The sequence below is a fragment of the Bos indicus genome, chromosome 24, assembly GCF_029378745.1.
Source record: "Bos indicus isolate NIAB-ARS_2022 breed Sahiwal x Tharparkar chromosome 24, NIAB-ARS_B.indTharparkar_mat_pri_1.0, whole genome shotgun sequence".
In the NCBI taxonomy this organism is placed as follows: Eukaryota; Metazoa; Chordata; class Mammalia; order Artiodactyla; family Bovidae; genus Bos; species Bos indicus.
This window is the reverse complement of record NC_091783.1, coordinates 8575261-8597041: the sequence shown is the minus strand read 5'-3', so window position 1 is coordinate 8597041 and position 21781 is coordinate 8575261. Positions and strand designations below refer to the sequence as shown.

General features: G+C 35.5%; 1 protein-coding gene across 4 annotated transcripts in view; it reads left to right on the top strand.

Annotated features, from left to right (window-relative positions):
* CCDC102B (coiled-coil domain containing 102B) overlaps nucleotides 1-21781 on the top strand; it is a 281611-nt gene that overhangs the window by 224168 nt on the left and 35662 nt on the right. For 2 of the 4 annotated variants that reach the window (XM_019987018.2, XM_070778680.1), the window contains exon 8: nucleotides 11081-11184. The exons of the other annotated variants lie outside the window; for them this stretch is intronic. In XM_019987018.2, the coding sequence (XP_019842577.2) occupies nucleotides 11081-11184 (104 nt within the window). The remainder of the gene's footprint in view (nucleotides 1-11080; nucleotides 11185-21781) is intronic. 4 annotated transcript variants of the gene reach the window in all.

Below are 21781 nucleotides of genomic sequence, written 5' to 3'. Positions count from 1 at the left end.
ATATTTCTGCAATTTCCTTTTTAGTTAAAATAATGAAGAATAATTATATTTTTGTACCCATATTCAACGTTAGTTCGGATTTAAACCTGCTGATTCTATACACGTGATAAGAGATTAAAACTTTGGATAAAAATGGCAATTTCATTTCTTCATTAAGTTTCATGATGCTGGAATTCACTCCAATACCCAAGGGCAAATAGGCACATAGTCCACTGCTCTTGAAAAGCTTCTTTCTGAAAGTAGACATCTGTTGTCTGTTAATTAAGTAACTTACAATAGGGAAGGAAGGATTGTTGGCTCCCTGGGTACTTTAATAATGTTTTCAACTGTTGAGATTCTCAAAGAGGAAAGTGGGAAATATATACCTCAAGATGCTGATCCAATACAAGCACTGTTGTCATGAAAATTAATATTATTTGACAATGTTTTGTCTTCCTTTGTTGTTAGACAAGATATTATTATTCTCTGTGCACATTAGATATTGGTCAGATTAATGCAACTTGAAGTCAGTTTTAATAAAGATCCATATCAAAAGCCTTGTGAGATACTGCTTACAAATTAAATACCCTTAGTGTTTTGTCACACATTTTGATGAGACTATTCCACTCCATGGAAATAGATGCTCTATAGTTGTCTGTAATTTGGATAAAATTAACACCAATTAAGTCTCCCTTATCAAGATGCTACATGGTAAACACTTGTAATATTGCTGCCCCAGGTGATCCAATGGAATCCTGTAGTGTTCTCTCAACTACAAATTTGTCACATAATATCATGGCTTTGATTCTACAGTTGCTATGGTACTCTGAACAAATTCTCAGTATTGGTCCCTTAGGGCATAAATTAAGACTCATCAGCATTGTAGGATGCCAAACACTTAGCTCTCACTGACCATCATGCAGCTTTAATTTATTGAAAAGAAAAATAACTGAGCTAAAATGAACTGTTTAATAGAATGCTTTGTATATAAATAAATAGTCACATAAGATTATGTAGGTCAATACATCTTAAAGCAGTGCCAATAACTATTAGACTTTTAAGGCATCAAGTCCATCCAGTTCAAAAGTTCATTATATAGAGGTAAAGCAATGAAATATTCTAGATTCAAGTGATACAGTTATTTAAGATAACATTCTTAAGAGATCTGGGATTATTGGATATATTCAATTGACTTACTTCTATTATAGCTACCCTAGAATTAATTTTTGTTTGGCCTAATATATAAATATTACAGCAATGGGAATATGCCATATTTACTCTTATTGTCTATGTTAACATTTTTGAGATCTAATTCATATACCATAAAATTACACTTTGAAGTGTTCAGTTCATGGCTTTTAGTAAATCATAGAGTTTTCTAACAATTACAGTAATCCAGCTCTCCATTATCAGTCATTCCCCATCTTCACTTTATCCCCAGCCCTTGGCAATCACTAGTCTACTCTCTATCTCTGTGGAATTTTAGACATTCACATAGAGTCATAGAATAGATGGCCTTTTGTAATTGACTCCTTTCAATTTGCATAATGTCTTCAAAGTTCATCCATACTGTCGCATAGATCAATACTTCATTTTTGTATGGCTATACTACAGCTTTTCCTTTTTCAGATGATAAGTATATAGGTTGCTATACTCCTTGGCTACCATGAATAATGCTACTATGAACATTTATTTACAAGCTTTGGTGTAAATGTACATTTTTATTTCCTTTGGAATTGCTGTATCATATAGTAACTGTGTTTACATTTTTAAGGCCCACCAAACTCTTTCCCAAAGTGACTGTGCCATTTTACATTCTCACAAGCAATGTTTGAGGGTTCCAATTCCTCTACATTCTCACCACCACTTATCAGAATTCATCTTTTATTACACCACCATCATGGAAGTAAAGTGGTATCCTCTTGTGGTTTTGATTTGAATTTCCTTAATGAGTTTTGATTATTTGTAGATTTTCTTGGGAACAATTTATATTCAGGTTCTTTGCCCATTTTTAAAAAATTGATTTGTTCTGTTTGATATTCTAAATGCAAGCCCCTTCTCAGATACATGATTTGTAAATACTTTCTGATATGTATATTAACTTTTCAACTTCTTGATAGTTTAATTTGAAACTTTTAGAAATAATTTTAATCAAGTCCAGTTTGTTTATTTTTTCCTTTTGTTGCTTGTGCTCATGGTGTTTTATGTAAAAGAAGATTGAATATTTCAATGCCCTGTAGATTTACTCCCCTGTTTTCCTAGCATTTTATAGTTTTAGATCTTATATTTAGGTCTGTGACTCATTTTGAGCTGTTGTTTATTAATAGTCATTAAGTCATATCCAACTCTTTTGCAACCCCATGGACTGTAGCCCACCAGGCTCCTCTGTCCATGGATTTTCCAGGCAAGATTAGTGGAGTGGGTTGCCATTTTCTTCTCTAGGGGAATCTTCCTGACTCAGGCATCAAACCCTTGTCTTTTGAATCATAGGTGGATTCTTTTACTGCTGAGTCACTAGAGAAGCCTGTTTGACTTAATTTTTTTTAACTGAGGTAAGGTAGGAGTTCAACTTCAAAATTATGCTTTTGACTATTAGTTGTCCTGGAACTATTTGTTGAAAAGATAATTCTTTATCCCATTGAAATACCTTAACACTCATGTCAAAATCCAGTTGACCCTAAATGTAGTACCTTTTTTCTGGACTCCTGATATACTTTTATTCCACTGACCTAAATGTCTGTCCTTCTGCATTGCCTCGATTACTACAGTTTCCATAAGTACTGAATTCAGAAAGTGTCAGTTCTCCAAATTTATTCTTCTTTTCTAACTCTATTACTGTTTTTATACTTTTGTTGTTGCTAAGAATGTTGGGGTTTTTTCACAGATATATCCACATGTGTTCCCCAAAAGAAGGAAATATAGTCACTTGGAAAATTATTCTGGCTTGGTAGGTATTTTTGAATTTTTTTTTCCTGTTTGTTTTTGTCACTAAGATGACAATAAAGCCTTTGGGGAAGTAACTGATTTAAATTACTGGGAATATAATTTTTATCTTTTATTCACTGTAAGGTCCACTTAGAGAAACTGTCTCTAGGTTTCCCAAAATATAGTTTCTTAAAATAGAAATCTCTCAAATCTGAACCATGTGTCACTTCATCAAGTTACTCAGTTGAACTGTTCACTTAAAAGTTAACATTCCTTTTGCTCTAAAGAGTTTAATTATTATTCAGTTGAGATATATTAGTTTTGTGAACCCTATAGCAACTGCACTGTTACCTTACCTCATTAGCAAATGTATAGTTTACAGACCTCAAAGTTCAACAAATTATTTCAATGACTACATTAATGCATAGCTTACTTGTTTCACATTTTTAAAACATATGACGATTGCCTAGTAGGCAATAAATCATTTCATCATTTTCATATAGATAGCAATATGTGATAACTTGAAATTAATTCTGAAATTGAAAAATATTTAGCATCATGTAACATAAGCTATATACTTAGCAAACTTCTCAAAAGGCAACAACCACTTTCCATCAGAGATCACCCAGAAGTTTCAGTAAAATGTTCCTATTGATTTTGATGTGTTTTTTTTTTCCAGGTAAACAGTATATTGTGGTATATTCCTTAAGTGGTTCAGAATATTTCAGTTCCAATTAAAAATATCTGGAAAATTAGTCTATACTGATCATTTATAATCAACAAATTGTCATACTCACTTATTTCTTACAAAGACTTCATTACATGAGTTTAGGGAATTTGTTAACAGGTGACTTACCTGAGGGCTTCCATGGTGGCTCAGTGGTAAAAGAATCTTCTTGCCATTGCTGGAGACGCAAGTTCAGTCCCTCATCCAGGAGGATCCCCTGGAGAAGGAAATGGCAACCCACTCCAGTATTCTTGCCTGGAAAACTCCATGGAGAGAGGAGGTTGGTGGGCTATAGTCCCACCAACAAAAAGTCGGACACGACTTAGCTACTGAACAGCAACAACACTTACCTGAAGTTGTGCGATCCTTCATTACCTTAATCAAATCCTGAACTGGAGAGATTATGAAGACACCCCACTATGGATGCCCTGGAGCAGACTGGCCAGAAGACCCAATACTAAACATGTCAGTTCAGTGACGGGAATGGGTCCTGCTCCATTACTAATGGAAAGATGAATCAAAACTGATTATCAATCATTTGCAGTTCAATTTAGGTAAGGATTTATAGTAAAAATAAAAATGGGTCTATGAGCTGTTGTCTGCAGCATCTAACAGGCTTTCCTTTTCTAGTCTTTATTTCATTTTCCTCTTTTCAAGGATAGAGATAAATAGTTTACATAAATTGCAAGTCCTTTTTAGTTGAAGTCACTGTCTCCATATTACCAAGTCTTAGACTATAGCCAAACCTTGTTATATTGCCATTTTGATCAAGCTTGTATACATGGTTTAAGCATATTTTTCTTGAATCACAAATTTTGGGGAATCTACCCAGATTTCAGCCAGACTGGTTGGGGCCTTACCAGAGAAGCAATTGGAACAATGCAGTTATTATACTCAACAATATTATACTCAACAATAAATATTGAACTGAATTTATCTGGGATATGGAAGTTTCAGGACATCAAGGCTATAGAATTTGCAAATTATGGTCTTTCTTGGCAAAGACATTTAACAAAAGTAGAAGGGCATCTGTTGCTTTAGCCTACCCAGCATCCATTTATTCTTCTTTTTATACATGCAAACACTATTCTAAGCACTTGAAATCTATATATGAATAAAATGAATATCCCTTTTGCAAGGAATTTTCATTCCAGTGAACAGAGACCAAGACAATTCATATATAAATCATATGACTCCTGGAGGAAAAAAGCAGTGTTCTTGTTTTCAGTGCAGGCTGCAATATTAAATATGATGTCTGGCCTCAGATTTGAATAAATACGTGGAAGATGTTAATGAAAGTTAATCATCCAGATAACTGTTGAACAGAGGTTCCAGGAAGAAGGAACAGTGAGTCAAAGTCCCTGATGGGAATGATCAAATAGAGAAAAAACAGGATAATATATGAGAGAGCACCCTGTATTGATGAAAGTATGTGTGTCCTTGAGTAGGTGAAAGAGGATGGCATCTGGTGCACAAGTGGGGACAGGGAAAGTGTGTGTGTGCGTGTGCAGCAGTTGCAAGAAGCTCACAGTCTCTGAGAGATTTCACCAACAGTTCATTCCTTACTTAATATCAGAATTTATAACTGTGAATGAGGAAAATAACTTCTGTCACTTTTATTTGATAGAGATTTTGTTTTTTAATTAGATTGTTTTTGTGTTTAAAAAATCTTATATTGGAGCATATTTGACTTAAATGTTCTGTTTCTGGTATACTTCAAAGTGACTCAGTTACACATATACATATATTTAATCTGTTCTTTTTCAGATTCTTTTCCCATATAGATTCTACAGAGTAGAGTTTCCTGTGCTATACAGGAGGTCCTTGTTGATTATCTATTTTATATATAATAGTATAAATATATTAATTACAACCTAATTTATCTCTGCCCCTTTGGTAACCATAAGTGTGTTTTCTAGGACTGTCTTTTATTTTGTAAATAAGTTCATTTGTAGTGGAATCATTTGTATGTGGGATCATTTTTTAGATTCCACATACAAGTGATATCATAGGATAGTTGTCTTTCTCTTACTTCACTTAATATGATCATCTCTAGATCTATCCATATTGCTGCAAGTGTCATTATTTCACTCCTTTTTATTCCTCAATAATACTCCATTGTATATATGTACCACATCTTCTTTATCCATTCGTCTGCCTACAGACATTTAGGTTACTTCCATGTCTTGATTATTGTAATTAGTGCTGCAGTGAACATTGGGGTGCGTGTATCTTTTCAAAGTATGGTTTTCTCCATATATATGCCTGAGAGTAGGATTGTTGGATCAGATGGTACCCTAGTTTTAGCTCCTTAAGGAACCTCCATTCTGATTGCCATAGTGGCTACACCAGTCTACATTTCCATCAACAGCGTGCTGTACACCCTCTGCAGCACTGAAGTTGGTAGAATTTTTGGTGATGGCCATTTTGAATAGTATGAGGTGATGCCTCACTGTAGTTTTAATTTGCATTCTCTAATAGAGATGTTGAGTATCTTTTCATGTACTTACCTTTTGGCCATCTGTATGTCTTCTTTAGAGGAATGTCTATTTAGATCTTCTGTCCGTTTTTTAATATATTTTTTTGCTCTGGAGGTACATAAGCTATTTGTATATTTTGGAGATTAATCTCTTGTCCATCCTATCATTTACAAATATTTTCTCCCACTTTGTGGGCTGTGTTTTCATTGCTTATTTTTTCCTTTGGTATGCAAAAGCTTGTAAGTTTAACTAGATCCCATTTGTTTATTTTTGCTTTTGTTTTCATTATTTTCAGTGGTGGATCAAAAAAGATCTTGCTGTGATTTATGTCAAAAAGTGTTCTGCCTGTGTTTTCTTTTAAGGGTTCTGTAGTATCTGGTCTTACATTTAGGGCTTTAATCCCTTTTGAGTCCAGGTGACACTAGTGGTAAAGAACCCATCTGCCAATGCAGGAGACTAAGAGACCTGGGTTCAGTCTCTGAGTCAGGAAGATCCCCTGGAGGAGGGCATGGCAACCCACTCCAGTATTCTTGCTGGGAGAATCCCATGGACAGAGGAGCCTGGTGGGCTATGGTCCATAGGGTAGCAAAGAGTCAGACACAACTGAAGCAACTTTCCATGCGTTCACAGTGTTAGATAATGTTCTAATTTCATTCTTTTACATGCAGCTGTCCAGTTTTCCCAGAACCACTTATTGAAGACATTCTTTTCTCCATCGTATATTCTTGCCTCCATTGTTGTAGATTAATTGACCATATGTGTGTGATTAGACATAAGAGATGTGGGTTTGATCCCTGGGGTCAGGAAGATCCCCTGGAGAAGGGAATGGCAACCCATTCCAGTATTCTTGCCCAGAATATCCCCATGGACAAAGGAACCTGATGGGTTACAATCTGTAGGGTTGCAAAGAGTCAGACATGACTGAAGCGGCATAGCACATGTGATTAGAATCAGATGTGAGCCAAGTCTTTGAGGTAAGGACTGAATTCCACATTGGGCATTTTCCATTGCATTTTCAACATTCTTAAAGTTAAATGTTATTTTTTATTGTAAATTTTATAAAAATTTAACAGATTTAGAAGAACATTTCCACCAGTATTTTGTATCATTTTGTTTTTTCTTTATATGTTATTTAATACAAGAAATGTAATGAATTACTCATAATATTGTGAGCTTTTTTCCCCAAAGTTAAATATCGTGAAATAGCATTATGAAGCCTAGTTAAACATTTTAATGTCAGCAGAATGTTCTATCAGAATGATGAACTATAATTAAACATGAAACTTTCAGTAACCATTCAGGTCAATTTGACTTTTTCATGAACATAATAAAAAATATTTGAGCAAAAAGAGCTTTTGTGTGTCTCATATTATTTTTCAGACATTTCAATACATGATAACTTCTTAAAAACATGAATGTCAACACTTCTGGCATATATTTCCAAAATGCATTACAAATTTATTCCGATTATCCCAGTTTCAAATATAATAAACAACTTAAGCTCTTTATTTTTCAGTTCAGTCACTCAGTTGTTTCTGACTTTTTGTGATCCCATGAATCGCAGCACGCCAGGCCTCCCTGTCCATCACCAAGTCCCGGAGTTTACCCAAACTCATGTCCATTGTGTTGGTGATGCCATCCAACCGTCTCGTCCTCTGTTGTCCCCTTCTCCTCCTGCCCTCAATCTTTCCCAGCATCAGAGTCTTTTCAAATGAGTCAGCTCTTCGCATCAGGGGGCCAAAGTATTGAAGTTTCAGCTTCAACACTTTATTCTTTGTTGTACCAAAATATTCCTTAAATATCTAATAATAGCTATCTGTAATTAAGTTATCCAGTTAGTTCCCATATTTTCCCACATTGGCATTCCTAAAGTCCAAAAGAGTAGAATAAAAGATGAAAATTTATAAACTGAAAAAAATACAAAAAGGTAATATTTCTCATTGATTTATTAAGTCATCTGGGAATTGTCCCAGGTAATGCCAAATAGATGGGTTTTTTTCCAAGTAGATATTTGGAAGGGTATGAAAATATGAAATAATCTAATAGTCCATAATAATAATTGTCAATCATTATTAGCCTGTTACTTTATTCTTATCATTTTTATCCTGATAGAAAATATTTAATGAGTCATGAATGTTGAGCATTGATTCCTCCCTAAATAATGAAATTTGTTGTAAGACTGAAGAGGCAAAATTAGTCTATATGCTAAATAGTCTGGGCCTACTAGAATTTTCATTGGAAGGACTGATGCTGAAGCTGGAACTCTAATACTTTGGCCACCTGATGCTAAGAACTGACTCACTGGAAAAGACCCTGATGCTGGGAAAGATTAAGGGCAGGAGGAGAAGGGCACAACAGAGGATGAGACGGTTGGATGGCATCACTGACTCAATGGACATGAGTTTGAGCAAGTGCCAGGAGTTGGTGATGGACAGGGAGGCCTAGCGTGCTGCAGTCCATGGGGTCACAGTCGGACGTGACTGAACAATTGAACTGAACTAAAATTTGTAAGAACTTTTAAGTAATACATAAATATTTGTACTCTAATAAATACGTCTGTAACATTTCTCTAACAAAATAGACAACACTATTGATTTGAATAACTTCAAGTAAAATACAATGATTAAATCCAACATAAGCATAATATATTAAATACATGTTACATTAACTGCAGAAAAATGAGAACTAGAGAAATGTAGAAGATCTGTAAAAAAAAATTTCTGGTTCAACATTTATATAAAGTAGAAACAAGAAAAAGCGAAGTCCACAAAAACCTGCACAGGTTAGATAAGAGAGAACTTTTATGGTAAGAAAATAAACTTTCAAATAGTGGATGTCAAAAGAGTGTGGGTATTACTAAAATTGTCTCAATGATTGACATTCAAAAATAAAAAATTATTTCAGAGTTAATTTTGATATACTTTAACAATGTTTACTTCATGGGCACAAATAATTGATAGGAAAAGGTTTACAGAATGGTATTACTCCATGAAGTTATGAAAAGGAATAGCTTTTTAGTCCTGGAAGATAATAATACCAACTCAACTCTATAGAATTCTACTGTTTAAAATGTTTTAACTTGAATAACACTGGCCAAGGAATCAGAGAATTGGGATCAGTTTTCATATTTAGCAATATTTTGACTCTGTACATACTAAGGAAGATTTCATATTTAATAAAATTGTAAGAATAATCAAAATTATCACACTGACCTTATTTTACTATAGTGCCACAGCTCAGCAGTCTTTGGAGAGATAAGATTTTTGTCTTAAAGTTGTTTCTATATCCATAAAAATGTCCAGATGATTTTGAAATATTCAACTGGATGAATATGGTTGCTAGATCTTGTGAAGAAAAGACAACAGTAAAAGTATCCAAAACCTACCCCATGGAAACTCCACTCAGGCTAACAACTTGACAACTTAATTAACTGTTTATTACAATGTGCTTATTTAGATAAAAAATAAAATTGTATCAATAATACAATACCTCATACCATATAGAAAAGTTAATCCCATCTTGATCTAGGACTTAAATGACAAATACAAAGCCTTAACAAATTTTAGTTGACAGTATAGATTAATATTTTTCTAAGCTTTGAATAGGGAAGTATTTTTAGCATCATTAAATACATCCCAACTGTAATAGAAAATAGATAAATGTTTAGTAAAATAACATTTACCCAAAGATCTCTTAAATAAAATGGAAAAAATAAGTTATAAACTTGATAATACTTGGTGAAGATACTCAGAACACTTACAACTGACAAAGGGTTAGTGTCAAGATTACAGCACAAACATGTACAGGTTGAAAAAAGAAAAGAGCTCCAAATAGGGTCATGAGCAGAAGGCCTGAATAGGAATGAGAGAAAGACACTGAACCAATAAAAATATAAAGAGGTATTGACCCTAATTTATTTAGCAAGGAGTGGCAAAAGTTTTACCATCTCACATTGAGCACATCTTTCCCAGGACTTGACAATCAGGGGACCATCTAATTGCCTTTGGGAGGGAAGTTAGTAAACTGCTTTGGGAGACACTTTAGCTTTATCTTTTATAAAATTCAACATTAAAAAATACAACCTGAAAATTCTCCTACGTATGTCTTTAGAGACTACATTGCACATATACATCAGGAGTTACACACGCAAAAGTCCACAGCAGCTCAAGGCTGCAAACAGTCTACTACTCATGAACAAGAGGGTGGTTACTGTCTTAGCATTACTGTGCAGTATAATCGTGTAAAACAGAACAGGGCTACAGAGAGACACTCATGTAGATGAGTCTTAGCAGTTGAAGTATCAGATAATTATAAACAGCATAATACCCATTTTTTTGTGTGTAAGTTAAAAACAACTAAAAGAATACATGTTAAAGGATATTTCTGTTTGTACCTTTTTGTTCCTTATATATATGAACTTTCCAGGTGGTGCAGTAGTAAAGAATCCACCTGCCAGTGCAGGAGATGCAAGAGACACAAATTCGACCCCTGGGTCAGAAAGATCCCCTGGAGAAGGGAATGACTACCCACTCTAGTATTCTTGCCTGGGAAATCCCATGGACAGAGGAGTCTGGTGGTCTGCAGTCCATGAGGTCATGAAGAATCAGACACAACTTACCACACACACACACATATATATACTATACTTAAATATATGTATAAATACACACATGAAAACAGAACCATTTGCAAAGTCATGGTAATAATAAGGTAGGGGAGCCCATGTTAGAAACAAGGCAAGAATGCCAAGATAGAAAAGATTCTGCCAAATATTCTAGAGTCCATGTGGATGTTTATTATTAAATATGTGAACTAATTTTATAATTAAGAATAATATTACTATGTATTCATGCATATATACAAAATAATTTCATGCCTAAGGATGTGTTACACAAAAAACAGAGCTTGTTTTTAGAGATTTTCTTATTTCAGTCATCATACCTGAAGCATTTTTCTATTTTGCTTTCAGCTTGATGATTTCCTGAATCAGATCCATAAGCTCCAGAGATCTTTGAATGAACAGAAAGAAACAAATGAAAACTTGGAAATTAAACTCAGGCACTTACAAAATCGGTAATTATTTCATAAAACATGTTGAATTCAAGATTGGGACCTTAGATAAGGAAATCTTGATGTTTTATCCCTCATAATTTCCTTAACAACCTGAATATCCAATGACAGATGAATGGATAAAGAAGATTTGGTGCATATATACAATGGAATATTACCCAGCCACTAAAAGGAATGAAACGGGTTCATTAGTAGAGATGTGGATGGACCCAGAGTCCATCCATACATATAGAATGAAGTTAAGTCAGAAAGAGAAAAATAAATGTCATACATGAATGCATATATGTGGAATCTAGAGAAATGGTGCAGATGAACCTATTTCCAAGGCAGAAATGGAGACACAGGCATAGCAAATGGACATGTGGATGCGAGGCAGGGTGGGACAAACTGGGAATTGGGATTGACATACACACACTACCCTGTGTGAAATATATAGCTAGTGGGAACCTGCTATAAACACAGGGGGCTCGCTTGGTGCTCTGTGATGACCTAGAGGGGTGGGATGGGGTGGGGAGGGAAGGAGACCCAGGAGGGAGGGGACATATGTATACTTCATTATAGAGCAGGCACTAACATTGTAAAGCAATTATATTCCAGTAAAAAAAAAAAAAAGTAATGTAGTTATTAGAAACATTAAAAGAAACTTAAATATATAGGCTGCTTAACTCTTATTAAAATTTGTCCTAATAAATGTTACATTATAATAAAGATAGTTTAAATATCACACAAAATCAACTTTAGTTCTAAAGGAATAAAATTTCTGAAAGACAGAGGGAGCTTTCAGAATACATTTTACATAAATAGAAGGAGTTACAATACTTGTAAGAAAATATAAGTTGTAAGCCATTCAGTTTGCTGGACAGTGGATAAGAGAATCACTGTACTTAAGTAAAGCAGTGGTTTAAGTAACTGATAGACAAAGACACATATGCATAATCTATATGGTAGGAGTGGTATGTTCTGTGAAAAATGTTTTCAGCCCAGAAAGAGATCAGTCAACTTGGGATAGTTCTTCATAAAAGGTAAAAATGGACAGAGGTGTCAGATACTGTGGATTTACACTCCAACTGATACAAATAATCTCAGAAAAGTAACGAATCACCTGGGACTGACGTTAAGGAAAAGCCAAGTTCCTCAAACTGAGAGGGCTTTTGACTTTCATCTGGATAAATAGTTTGCAGTAACGTCGTGGAAAAGTCCTCCAGTATCGGAAAGTAGTATCAAGGTATAAATCAGGTGGAAATAAAGCTGTGATTTCCTTTCAGTTGCATGAACAAAAGCAAAGCACAAAATTGCACATAGAGGAGTATTTGAGACTCTTATAAAGTATAGTTTACTGCGTCATTCATATTTATGTTTAGTTTTTAGATAAAGAAATTTACTTAAACAACATTATGTAATCCTACCTAGCTATTTCCAAAGAAGCAGACCTGGTCTTCCTCTTTTCCCACTAGTGGGAATGAATATTTATTAATCGATTTGTAAAGAAAGCTTTCTCTTGTCTGATCATCTAGTTTGTCTCTTTGTAAAAGACTGTATCGTTACCTCTAGGCCCCAGGGACAAAGAGGCCAGTCAATGGCCTTCCACTGACCACTGCGTGTGCCCTGGCCAGAGGTGGGGTCCCAGGATGGGCCCCATGACCCGTAAAGTTCTATTAAGCTTTGTCTTAAGTCTCAGTTCTTAACAAAAATTGTTTGGCCAATTTGATTTTATTTTTACCTGGAGACAATTTCTTACTTTGAGACTGCCTTCTCTATGTCCTCTGAAATCTGCTTTAAATTTTTATTTTTTTCACTTATTTTTCTCTTAAAAGCACTCATCCCACAGGCTTTGACATTCTGCCTGGGACTCTTGCTGATTAGACCCACAGGTTGACCACGTGTTTTAGTTTCCATGTGCTCACAGATGACGCTGTTCCTCATCATTGCAACAGTGCATAAATGTCTCCCTGTCTCCAGTGGCAATGGCTTCACTGCTTTTCCACCAGCGCTAATAGCCTCTTTACCATCTTTCCAGTGTCTACTTGTTGATGTCCCTAAACCAGTGCCACCTATTTTGTTGTGGCAGCATCTCACGACCAGATACCAACGTCTGTTTGAGATCTCTAGTGCTGCAACATGAATTAACCCCAATATGTAACTGCCTAAAACATTTACCACAGTTCTTTGGGTTTGCTCCTTCATGTAGATGAGGTAGGGTTTACACTGGCAGCTGCATTCCACAGAGCTCTCTGGGGCTAGAATGTCCACAATAACCTCACTCCTATACCTGGTACTTCAGCAGGGGTGAGAAATGCCCATTGTCTGTTGGGTCTCTCCCTTGTCCTGAGGAATCGTGCTGGGGAGTTTCCCAGCACCCCTTCCTCCAGATTCTATTGGCATAGGTATCATGACATTGTATCCCCAAATACTTTATAAATCTCTTTAAAAAAACATCTTCCTGCAAAATCACTATATGCATTATCAGACCTACAAAATCTCACAGTTGTAGCCCCCAGCTGATTAGACTTTGCCCCTACCCACATTCCTCTGGCTAAATCAGATACACTTTGCTATATTATTATTTCTATGACCTTGAGCATGTTACTTATTGTAGAACTCTAGAACACCCCCTTAAGGACTGAATAAAATAATGTTTAAGAAACATCTGACAGACCACATGACAATAAATATGCAACAAATATTAGTTTATTCATCTCACTCTACTTTTTAAGAGGCAATTTCCTCCAGAGAAAATACATTTAGAGAGCAAATTTTTATGGAAAGAAAATATACTGGAAAGAAATCTTGGAAATGCCTCCCAGAAAAATGTTAAATACTAATGCTACTTGCCCTTGACTTCAACTACATAAATCTTAGCTTCCTATTAGGTATGTTTTCTTACTTATTTTGAAATGTCTTTGTGATTATTCACATTTTCACTAGACAGCATTTATAGTAATAATGATCTTGACATTATATACCTGAAACTCTGTATATTAGATTAGAAAAATGTCAGGAACAATATTATGATATAAAAAGATAGGCATTAACCAGTAAAATAAATGTCAAGTTTTCTGTTTAAATATTGTTAACTCTCATTGTAGGGAAATGTTTAGAATTGTACCTATCAGAAAACTCTCAGAATAAAAGAAAGTTGAAACCTAAATATTTTAATTAGAACACTCATAATCACATTAATGAAGAAACCTCAGTACTATTTTAAAGAATACCCCTTTGCATTAATTGTAATATCAACCAGTTTTAAATATAAACATTTAAAAACAGAACTACAGTAACTTAAGCATAGTTTATATTGAACAACCTAAAAAAATGATATTACAATGGGGAATGTTTATTATTATATTGCTGCTGCTGCTAAGTCACTTCAGTCATGTCCAACTCTGTGCGACCCCATAGAGAGCAGCCCACCAGGCTCCCCCGTCCCTGGGATTCTCCAGGCAAGAACACTGGAGTGGGTTGCCATTTCCTTCTCCAATGCACGAAAGTAAAAAGTGAAAGTGAAGTCGCTCAGTCATGTATGGCTCTTAGTGACCCCATGGACTGCAGCCTACCAGGCTCCTCCGTGCATGGAATTTTCCAGGCAAGAGTACTGGAGTGGGGTGCCATTGCCTTCTCCGTATTACCATTGATTTATGTCAAATATGAAATGATATATACAGAATATGTGATTTCTATCTTATGACAGTGCTCTTGGAGATGTTTATAGAAATACAGGAAATGGGTTGTTAGCTTACTTTAAATCAAACTTGAAAATATGATACTGTCTTCAGATCCCAAGAGGAGCTTAGAGGTTAGACTTTAAAGATTGGTGTCCAACTAACATACACATTGTACACATTTCTGTCTAAAATGCAAAGAACTTCTGTGTGCCCCCTGGCTTGGCCCCTGGTTACTTCTAAGACTGAGAACTGTGGCTGATGTGGGAAGGAAATGATCTCTAAACCTTCTCACCTTGGGAAGTGAAGTGAAATGAAAGTCACTCAGTCGTCTCCGACTCTTTGCGACCCCATGGACTATAGTCCATGGACTTCTCTGGGCCAGAAGACTTGGTACCTTTGTACCACTCTCTTCACTGTGGCTGAACTTCAGGTATGACACAGTGAAAAGCGTGAGAATGATACTGTTTCTAATCTGAATACATTTTCATCTTGTTGGCATGACCCATTTCTAAAGATGTACACAGACTATTTTTATTTGCCTTATAAATTGTTGTGAAGATAGTAATATTTTCTAATGTTACCTGCAAATATCTAGTTTCTATATCTTCAAATGAAAGCTAAATTTTATATTCATTTTGGAACATAACTAGTGAAGGAACATTTGAAAATTTCTACTCTCATGGAAGAAGATTCTGCTGGTTAGAAAAGAATAATTTTTAGAGATATGTTCATACATCTATTATATGCAATATATCCACCAAGATTTATATATTACAAAGATTTATTCAGAAGCAAACTGACAGACCAATATAATTATTTTTTACAAGCAGCTTGGCAAGTTTAACTAGGAAAACGATTTCTATACTGAATGTAATATTGTTCTTATTTGAGCATATCTCGCCTTTGAATGTATTCTGTTGGGGGAAAAAAACTTCTCAGTCCAGCTTGAACCACAGAGTGAGGTATCAATCTTTGGCAAATGTGATGTGAAAGAGACTGTCCTATTCAGCAGCTACATTGATGGCTCAGATAAACAAAAGTAGTAAATATATAATTCTACATTATTGTGTTAGAAATAAAAATGGTTCTAAAGAGAATGTAATCAGGCAAAATTTAAAGCATAAATCACATAGTAAAATATACTGACATAAGAAAGGGCTGCTGAAACACAAATATTAATATTGGATTTCATTTTTCACCCTATAGGCACTACCTTACCAGCTTTATGAGATACAAATTAGAATCTCTACTTTACAGGTGAGAAACAGTGGCTTTAATGAATGCATGATTAACTTAAGTGTCATATGCAAGTCTGTGGATTGGAAAAGACCTTTCACTTTAGACCTGTCAGAATTACAGAACTGATGGTTGGAAACTGTCAGACGTGCATAAGACATTTAAACAATTCCTTTCATCCTTTAAACTTTCTGTTTTCTCACCTGTAAAATGGAGTTAACAATGCCTGTTAAACCTAACCTACCACTTAAAAGAATGAGAAAAAGGACAAACAAAACCTAAAGTCAGAAAAAGGAAGAAATAATAAAGATCAGAGAGGGAATAAAATATATATTAAAAGAACAAGAGAAAATCAATAAAACAAAGAGCTGGTTCTTTTAAATGATAAACAAGATGTACAAACCTCTCACCAGACTAACCAAGAAGGAAAGAGATAACCCAAATAAAATAAGAAATGAAAAAGGAGACACAGCAATGATACTGCAGAAATAGAAAAAACTACAAGGGAATACTATGAACAATTATATGTCAAAAAGTTCACTGACCTAGAAGAAATGGACAAGTATCTATAAACATACAGTCCATCAAAATGAATCACTAAATTAGAAAAGAAAATGGAGAGATCACAACAGACAACACAGAAATACAAAGGATCATAAGAGACTACTATCAACAATTATATGCCAATAAAATGGACAACGTGGAAGAAATGGACAAATTCTTAGGAAAGTACAACTTTCCAAAACTGAACCAGGAAGAAATAGAAAATCTTAACAGACCCATCACAAGCACAGAAATTGAAACTGTAATCAAAAATCTTCCAGCAAACAAAAGCCCCGGTCCAGACGGCTTCACAGCTGAATTCTACCAAAAATTTAGAGAAGAGCTAACACCTATCCTGCTCAAACTCTTCCAGAAAATTGCAGAGGAAGGTAAACTTCCAAACTCATTCTATGAGGCCACCATCACCCTAATACCAAAACCTGACAAAGATCCCACAAAAAAAGAAAACTACAGGCCAATATCACTGATGAACATAGATGCAAAAATCCTTAATAAAATTCTAGCAATCAGAATCCAACAATACATTAAAAAGATCATACACGATGACCAAGTGGGCTTTATCCCAGGGATGCAAGGATTCTTCAATATCCACAAATCAATCAGTGTTATACACCACATTAACAAATTGAAAAACAAAAACCATATGATTATCTCAATAGATGCAGAGAAAGCCTTTGACAAAATTCAACATCCATTTATGATAAAAACTCTCCAGAAAGCAGGAATACAAGGAACATACCTCAACATAATAAAAGCTATATATGACAAACCCACAGCAAACATTATCCTCAACGGTGAAAAATTGAAAGCATTTCCTCTAAAGTCAGGAACAAGACAAGGGTGCCCACTTTCACCATTACTATTCAACATCGTTTTGGAAGTTTTGGCCACAGCAATCAGAGCAGAAAAAGAAATAAAAGGAATCCAAATTGGAAAAGAAGAAGTAAAACTCTCACTATTTGCAGATGACATGATCCTCTACATAGAAAACCCTAAAGATTCCACCAGAAAATTACTAGAACTAATCAATGACTGTAGTAAAGTTGCAGGATATAAAATCAACACACAGAAATCCCTTGCTTTCCTATACACTAATAATGAGAAAACAGAAAGAGAAATTAAGGAAACAATTCCATTCACCATTGCAACGGAAAGAATAAAATACTTAGGAATATATCTACCTAAAGAAACTAAAGACCTATATATAGAAAACTATAAAACACTGGTGAAAGAAATCAAAGAAGACACTAATAGATGGAGAAATATACCATGTTCATGGATTGGAAGAATCAATATAGTGAAAATGAGTATACTACCGAAAGCAATTTATAGATTCAATGCAATCCCTATCAAGCTACCAACAGCATTCTTCACTGAGCTAGAACAAATAATTTCACAATTTGTATGGAAATACAAAAAACCTCGAATAGCCAAAGCGATCTTGAGAAAGAAAAATGGAACTGGAGGAATCAACCTACCTGACTTCAGGCTCTACTACAAAGCCACAGTTATCAAGACAGTATGGTACTGGCACAAAGACAGAAATATTGATCAATGGAATAAAATAGAAAGCCCAGAGATAAATCCACGCACATATGGACACCTTATCTTTGACAAAGGAGGCAAGAATATACAATGGATTAAAGACAATCTCTTTAACAAGCGGTGCTGGGAAATCTGGTCAACCACTTGTAAAAGAATGAAACTAGACCACTTTCTAACACCATACACAAAAATAAACTCAAAATGGATTAAAGATCTAAACGTAAGACCAGAAACTGTAAAACTCCTAGAGGAGAACATAGGCAAAACACTCTCTGACATACATCACAGCAGGATCCTCTATGACCCACCTCCCAGAATATTGGAAATAAAAGCAAAAATAAACAAATGGGACCTAATTAACCTTAAAAGCTTCTGCACAACAAAGGAAACTATTAGCAAGGTGAAAAGACAGCCTTCAGAATGGGAGAAAATAATAGCAAATGAAGCACCCGACAAACAACTAATCTCAAAAATATACAAGCAACTCCTACAGCTCAACTCCAGAAAAATAAACAACCCAATCAAAAAATGGGCCAAAGAACTAAATAGACATTTCTCCAAAGAAGACATACAGATAGCTAACAAACACATGAAAAGATGCTCAACATCACTCATTATCAGAGAAATACAAATCAAAACCACTATGAGATACCATTTCACACCAGTCAGAATGGCTGTGATCCAAAAGTCTACAAATAATAAATGCTGGAGAGGGTGTGGAGAAAAGGGAACCCTCTTACACTGTTGGTGGGAATGCAAACTAGTACAGCCACTATGGAGAACAGTGTGGAGATTCCTTTAAAAACTGGAACTAGAACTGCCTTATGATCCAGCAATCCCACTGCTGGGCATACACAGTGAGGAAACCAGAAGGGAAAGAGACACGTGTACCCCAATGTTCATCGCAGCACTGTTTATAATAGCCAGGACATGGAAGCAACCTAGATGTCCATCAGCAGATGAATGGATAAGGAAGCTGTGGTACATATACACAATGGAGTATTACTCAGCCATTAAAAAGAATACATTTGAATCAGTTCTAATGAGGTGGATGAAACTGGAGCCTATTATACAGAGTGAAGTAAGCCAGAAGGAAAAACATAAATACAGTATACTAATGCATATATATGGAATTTAGAAAGATGGTAACAATAACCCTGTGTACGAGACAGCAAAAGAGACACTGATGTATAGAACAGTCTTATGGACTCTGTGGGAGAGGGAGAGGGTGGGAAGATTTGGGAGAATGGCATTGAAACATGTATATCATGTAAGAAACGAGTTGCCAGTCCAGGTTCGATGCACGGTACTGGATGCTTGGGGCTAGTGCACTGGGACGACCCAGAGGGATGGTATGGGGAGGGAGGAGGGAGGAGGGTTCAGGATGGGGAACACATGTATACCTGTGGCGGATTCATTTTGATATTTAGCAAAACTAATACAATTATGTAAAGTTTAAAAATAAAATAAAATAAAAAAGGAAAAAAAATGAATCACTAATAGGTAATTTGAATAGATCAATCACTAAAAATGAAATATAACCTGTAATCTAAAAACTCCCTACAAACAAAAGTCCAGGACCACATGGCTTCATAGATGAACTCTACCAAACATGCAAAGAACTTATCCTTCCCAAACTCATCCAAAAAACTGAAGAGGAGGGAACACTCCCAAAGACATTCTATGAAGCCACCATGACTCTAATATTAAAACCAGACAAAGACATCCCCAAAGAAGAAAATTACAGGCCAATATCTTTGACTATAAATGCAAAAATTCTCAACAAAATATTAGCAAGCCAAATCAATAACATATATAAAGGATCATACACCATGAACAAGTGATACTCATCCTAAGTTCACTAGGATTGTTCAACATACACAAAGTAATCAATGCAATGCACCACATAAATAAAAGGCTAAAACCATGTGATCATCTAAATGCAGAAAAAGCATTTGACAAGGTTCAACAGCCGTTTATGATAAAAACCCTTACCAAAGTAGGGACAGTGGGAACGTATCTCAACATAATAAAAGCTATTTATGAAAGACCCACGGCCAATATAATACTCAATTGTGAAAAGTTGAAAGCCTTCCCACTAAAGTCTGGAACAGGACAAGGATGCCCCCTGACCTCTTCTATTCAACACAGTACTGGAAGTCCTAGTCACAGCAATCAGACAAAGACAAGGTTTCCAAATTGGAAGGAAAGTGGTAAAATTGTCATTATATGTAGATGATATGATACTATGTACAGCAAACTCTAAACACGCCACACAGAAACTAGTACAACTGATAAATTCAGCAATGTAGCAGGATAAAAATTAACATATAGAAGTTAAAATATTAGAAAGGGAACATAAAAAAATACTTTTAAAAACTGCACCCCCAAAATAAAATGCTTAAGAATAAACCTGACCAATGAGGTAAAAGACTTACATACTAAGAACTATAAAATATTATAAAGAAAACTGAAGATAATCCAAAGAAATAGAAAGGCATCTCCAAGTACTTATATTGGAAGAATTAATATTGTTAAAATGCCAAAAGTGCCCCAAAAAACTGCAGATTTAATGTGATCCCTATCAAATTACCCATGATATTCGCACAAAACTAAATAAATAATCCTAAAATTCCTGTGGAAAAGACCCAGAGTTACCAAAGCAACCCTGAAGAAAAAGAACAAGGCAAGAGACATAACCCTTCCAGACTTCAGACTACATTATAAAATTACAGTAATCGAAACAGCATGTTATTGGTACAAAAAACATATGGATCAATGGAACAGAATAGAGAGCTCAGAAATAAACCCATATAGCTATGGTCAAAACCTTTAAAGGAGACAAAAATATACAAAAAGGAAAAAGTCTCTTCAGCAAGTGGCAGGGGGAAAGTTGGACAGCCACAAGCAAATCAAAGTAACAACACATCCTCTTACCATATCAGTTCATTCAGTTCAGTCACTCAGTCATGTCCGACTCTTTGCGACCCCATGAATCACAGCATGCCAGGCTTCCCTGTCAATCACCAACTCTCGGAGTTCACTCAAACTCATGTCCATCGAGTAGGTGATGCCATCCAGCCATTTCGTTTTCTGTAGTCCCCTTCTCCCTCCTGCCCCCAATTCCTCCCAGCATCAGGGTCTTTTCCAATGAGTCAACTCTTCGCATAAAGTGGCCAAAGTATTGGAGTTTCAGCTTCAGCATCAGTCCCTCCAATGAACACCCAGGACTGGTCTCTTTTAGGATGGACTGGTTGGATCTCCTTGAAGTCCAAGGGACTCTCAAGAGTCTTTTACAACACCACAGTTAAAAAGCATCAATTCTTCAGTGCTCAGCTTTCTTCACAGTCCAGCTCTCATATCCATACATGACCACTGGAAAAACCATAGCCTTGACCTGATGGACCTTTGTTGGCGAAGTAATGTCTCTGCTTTGAATATGCTATCTAGGTTGTTCATAACCTTCCAAGGAGTAAGAGTCTTTTAATTTCATGGCTGCAATCACCGTCTGCAGTTATTTTGGACAGAAATGGTATGGACCTAAGCAGAAGATATTAAGAAGAGGTGGCAAGAATACACAGAAGAACTGTACA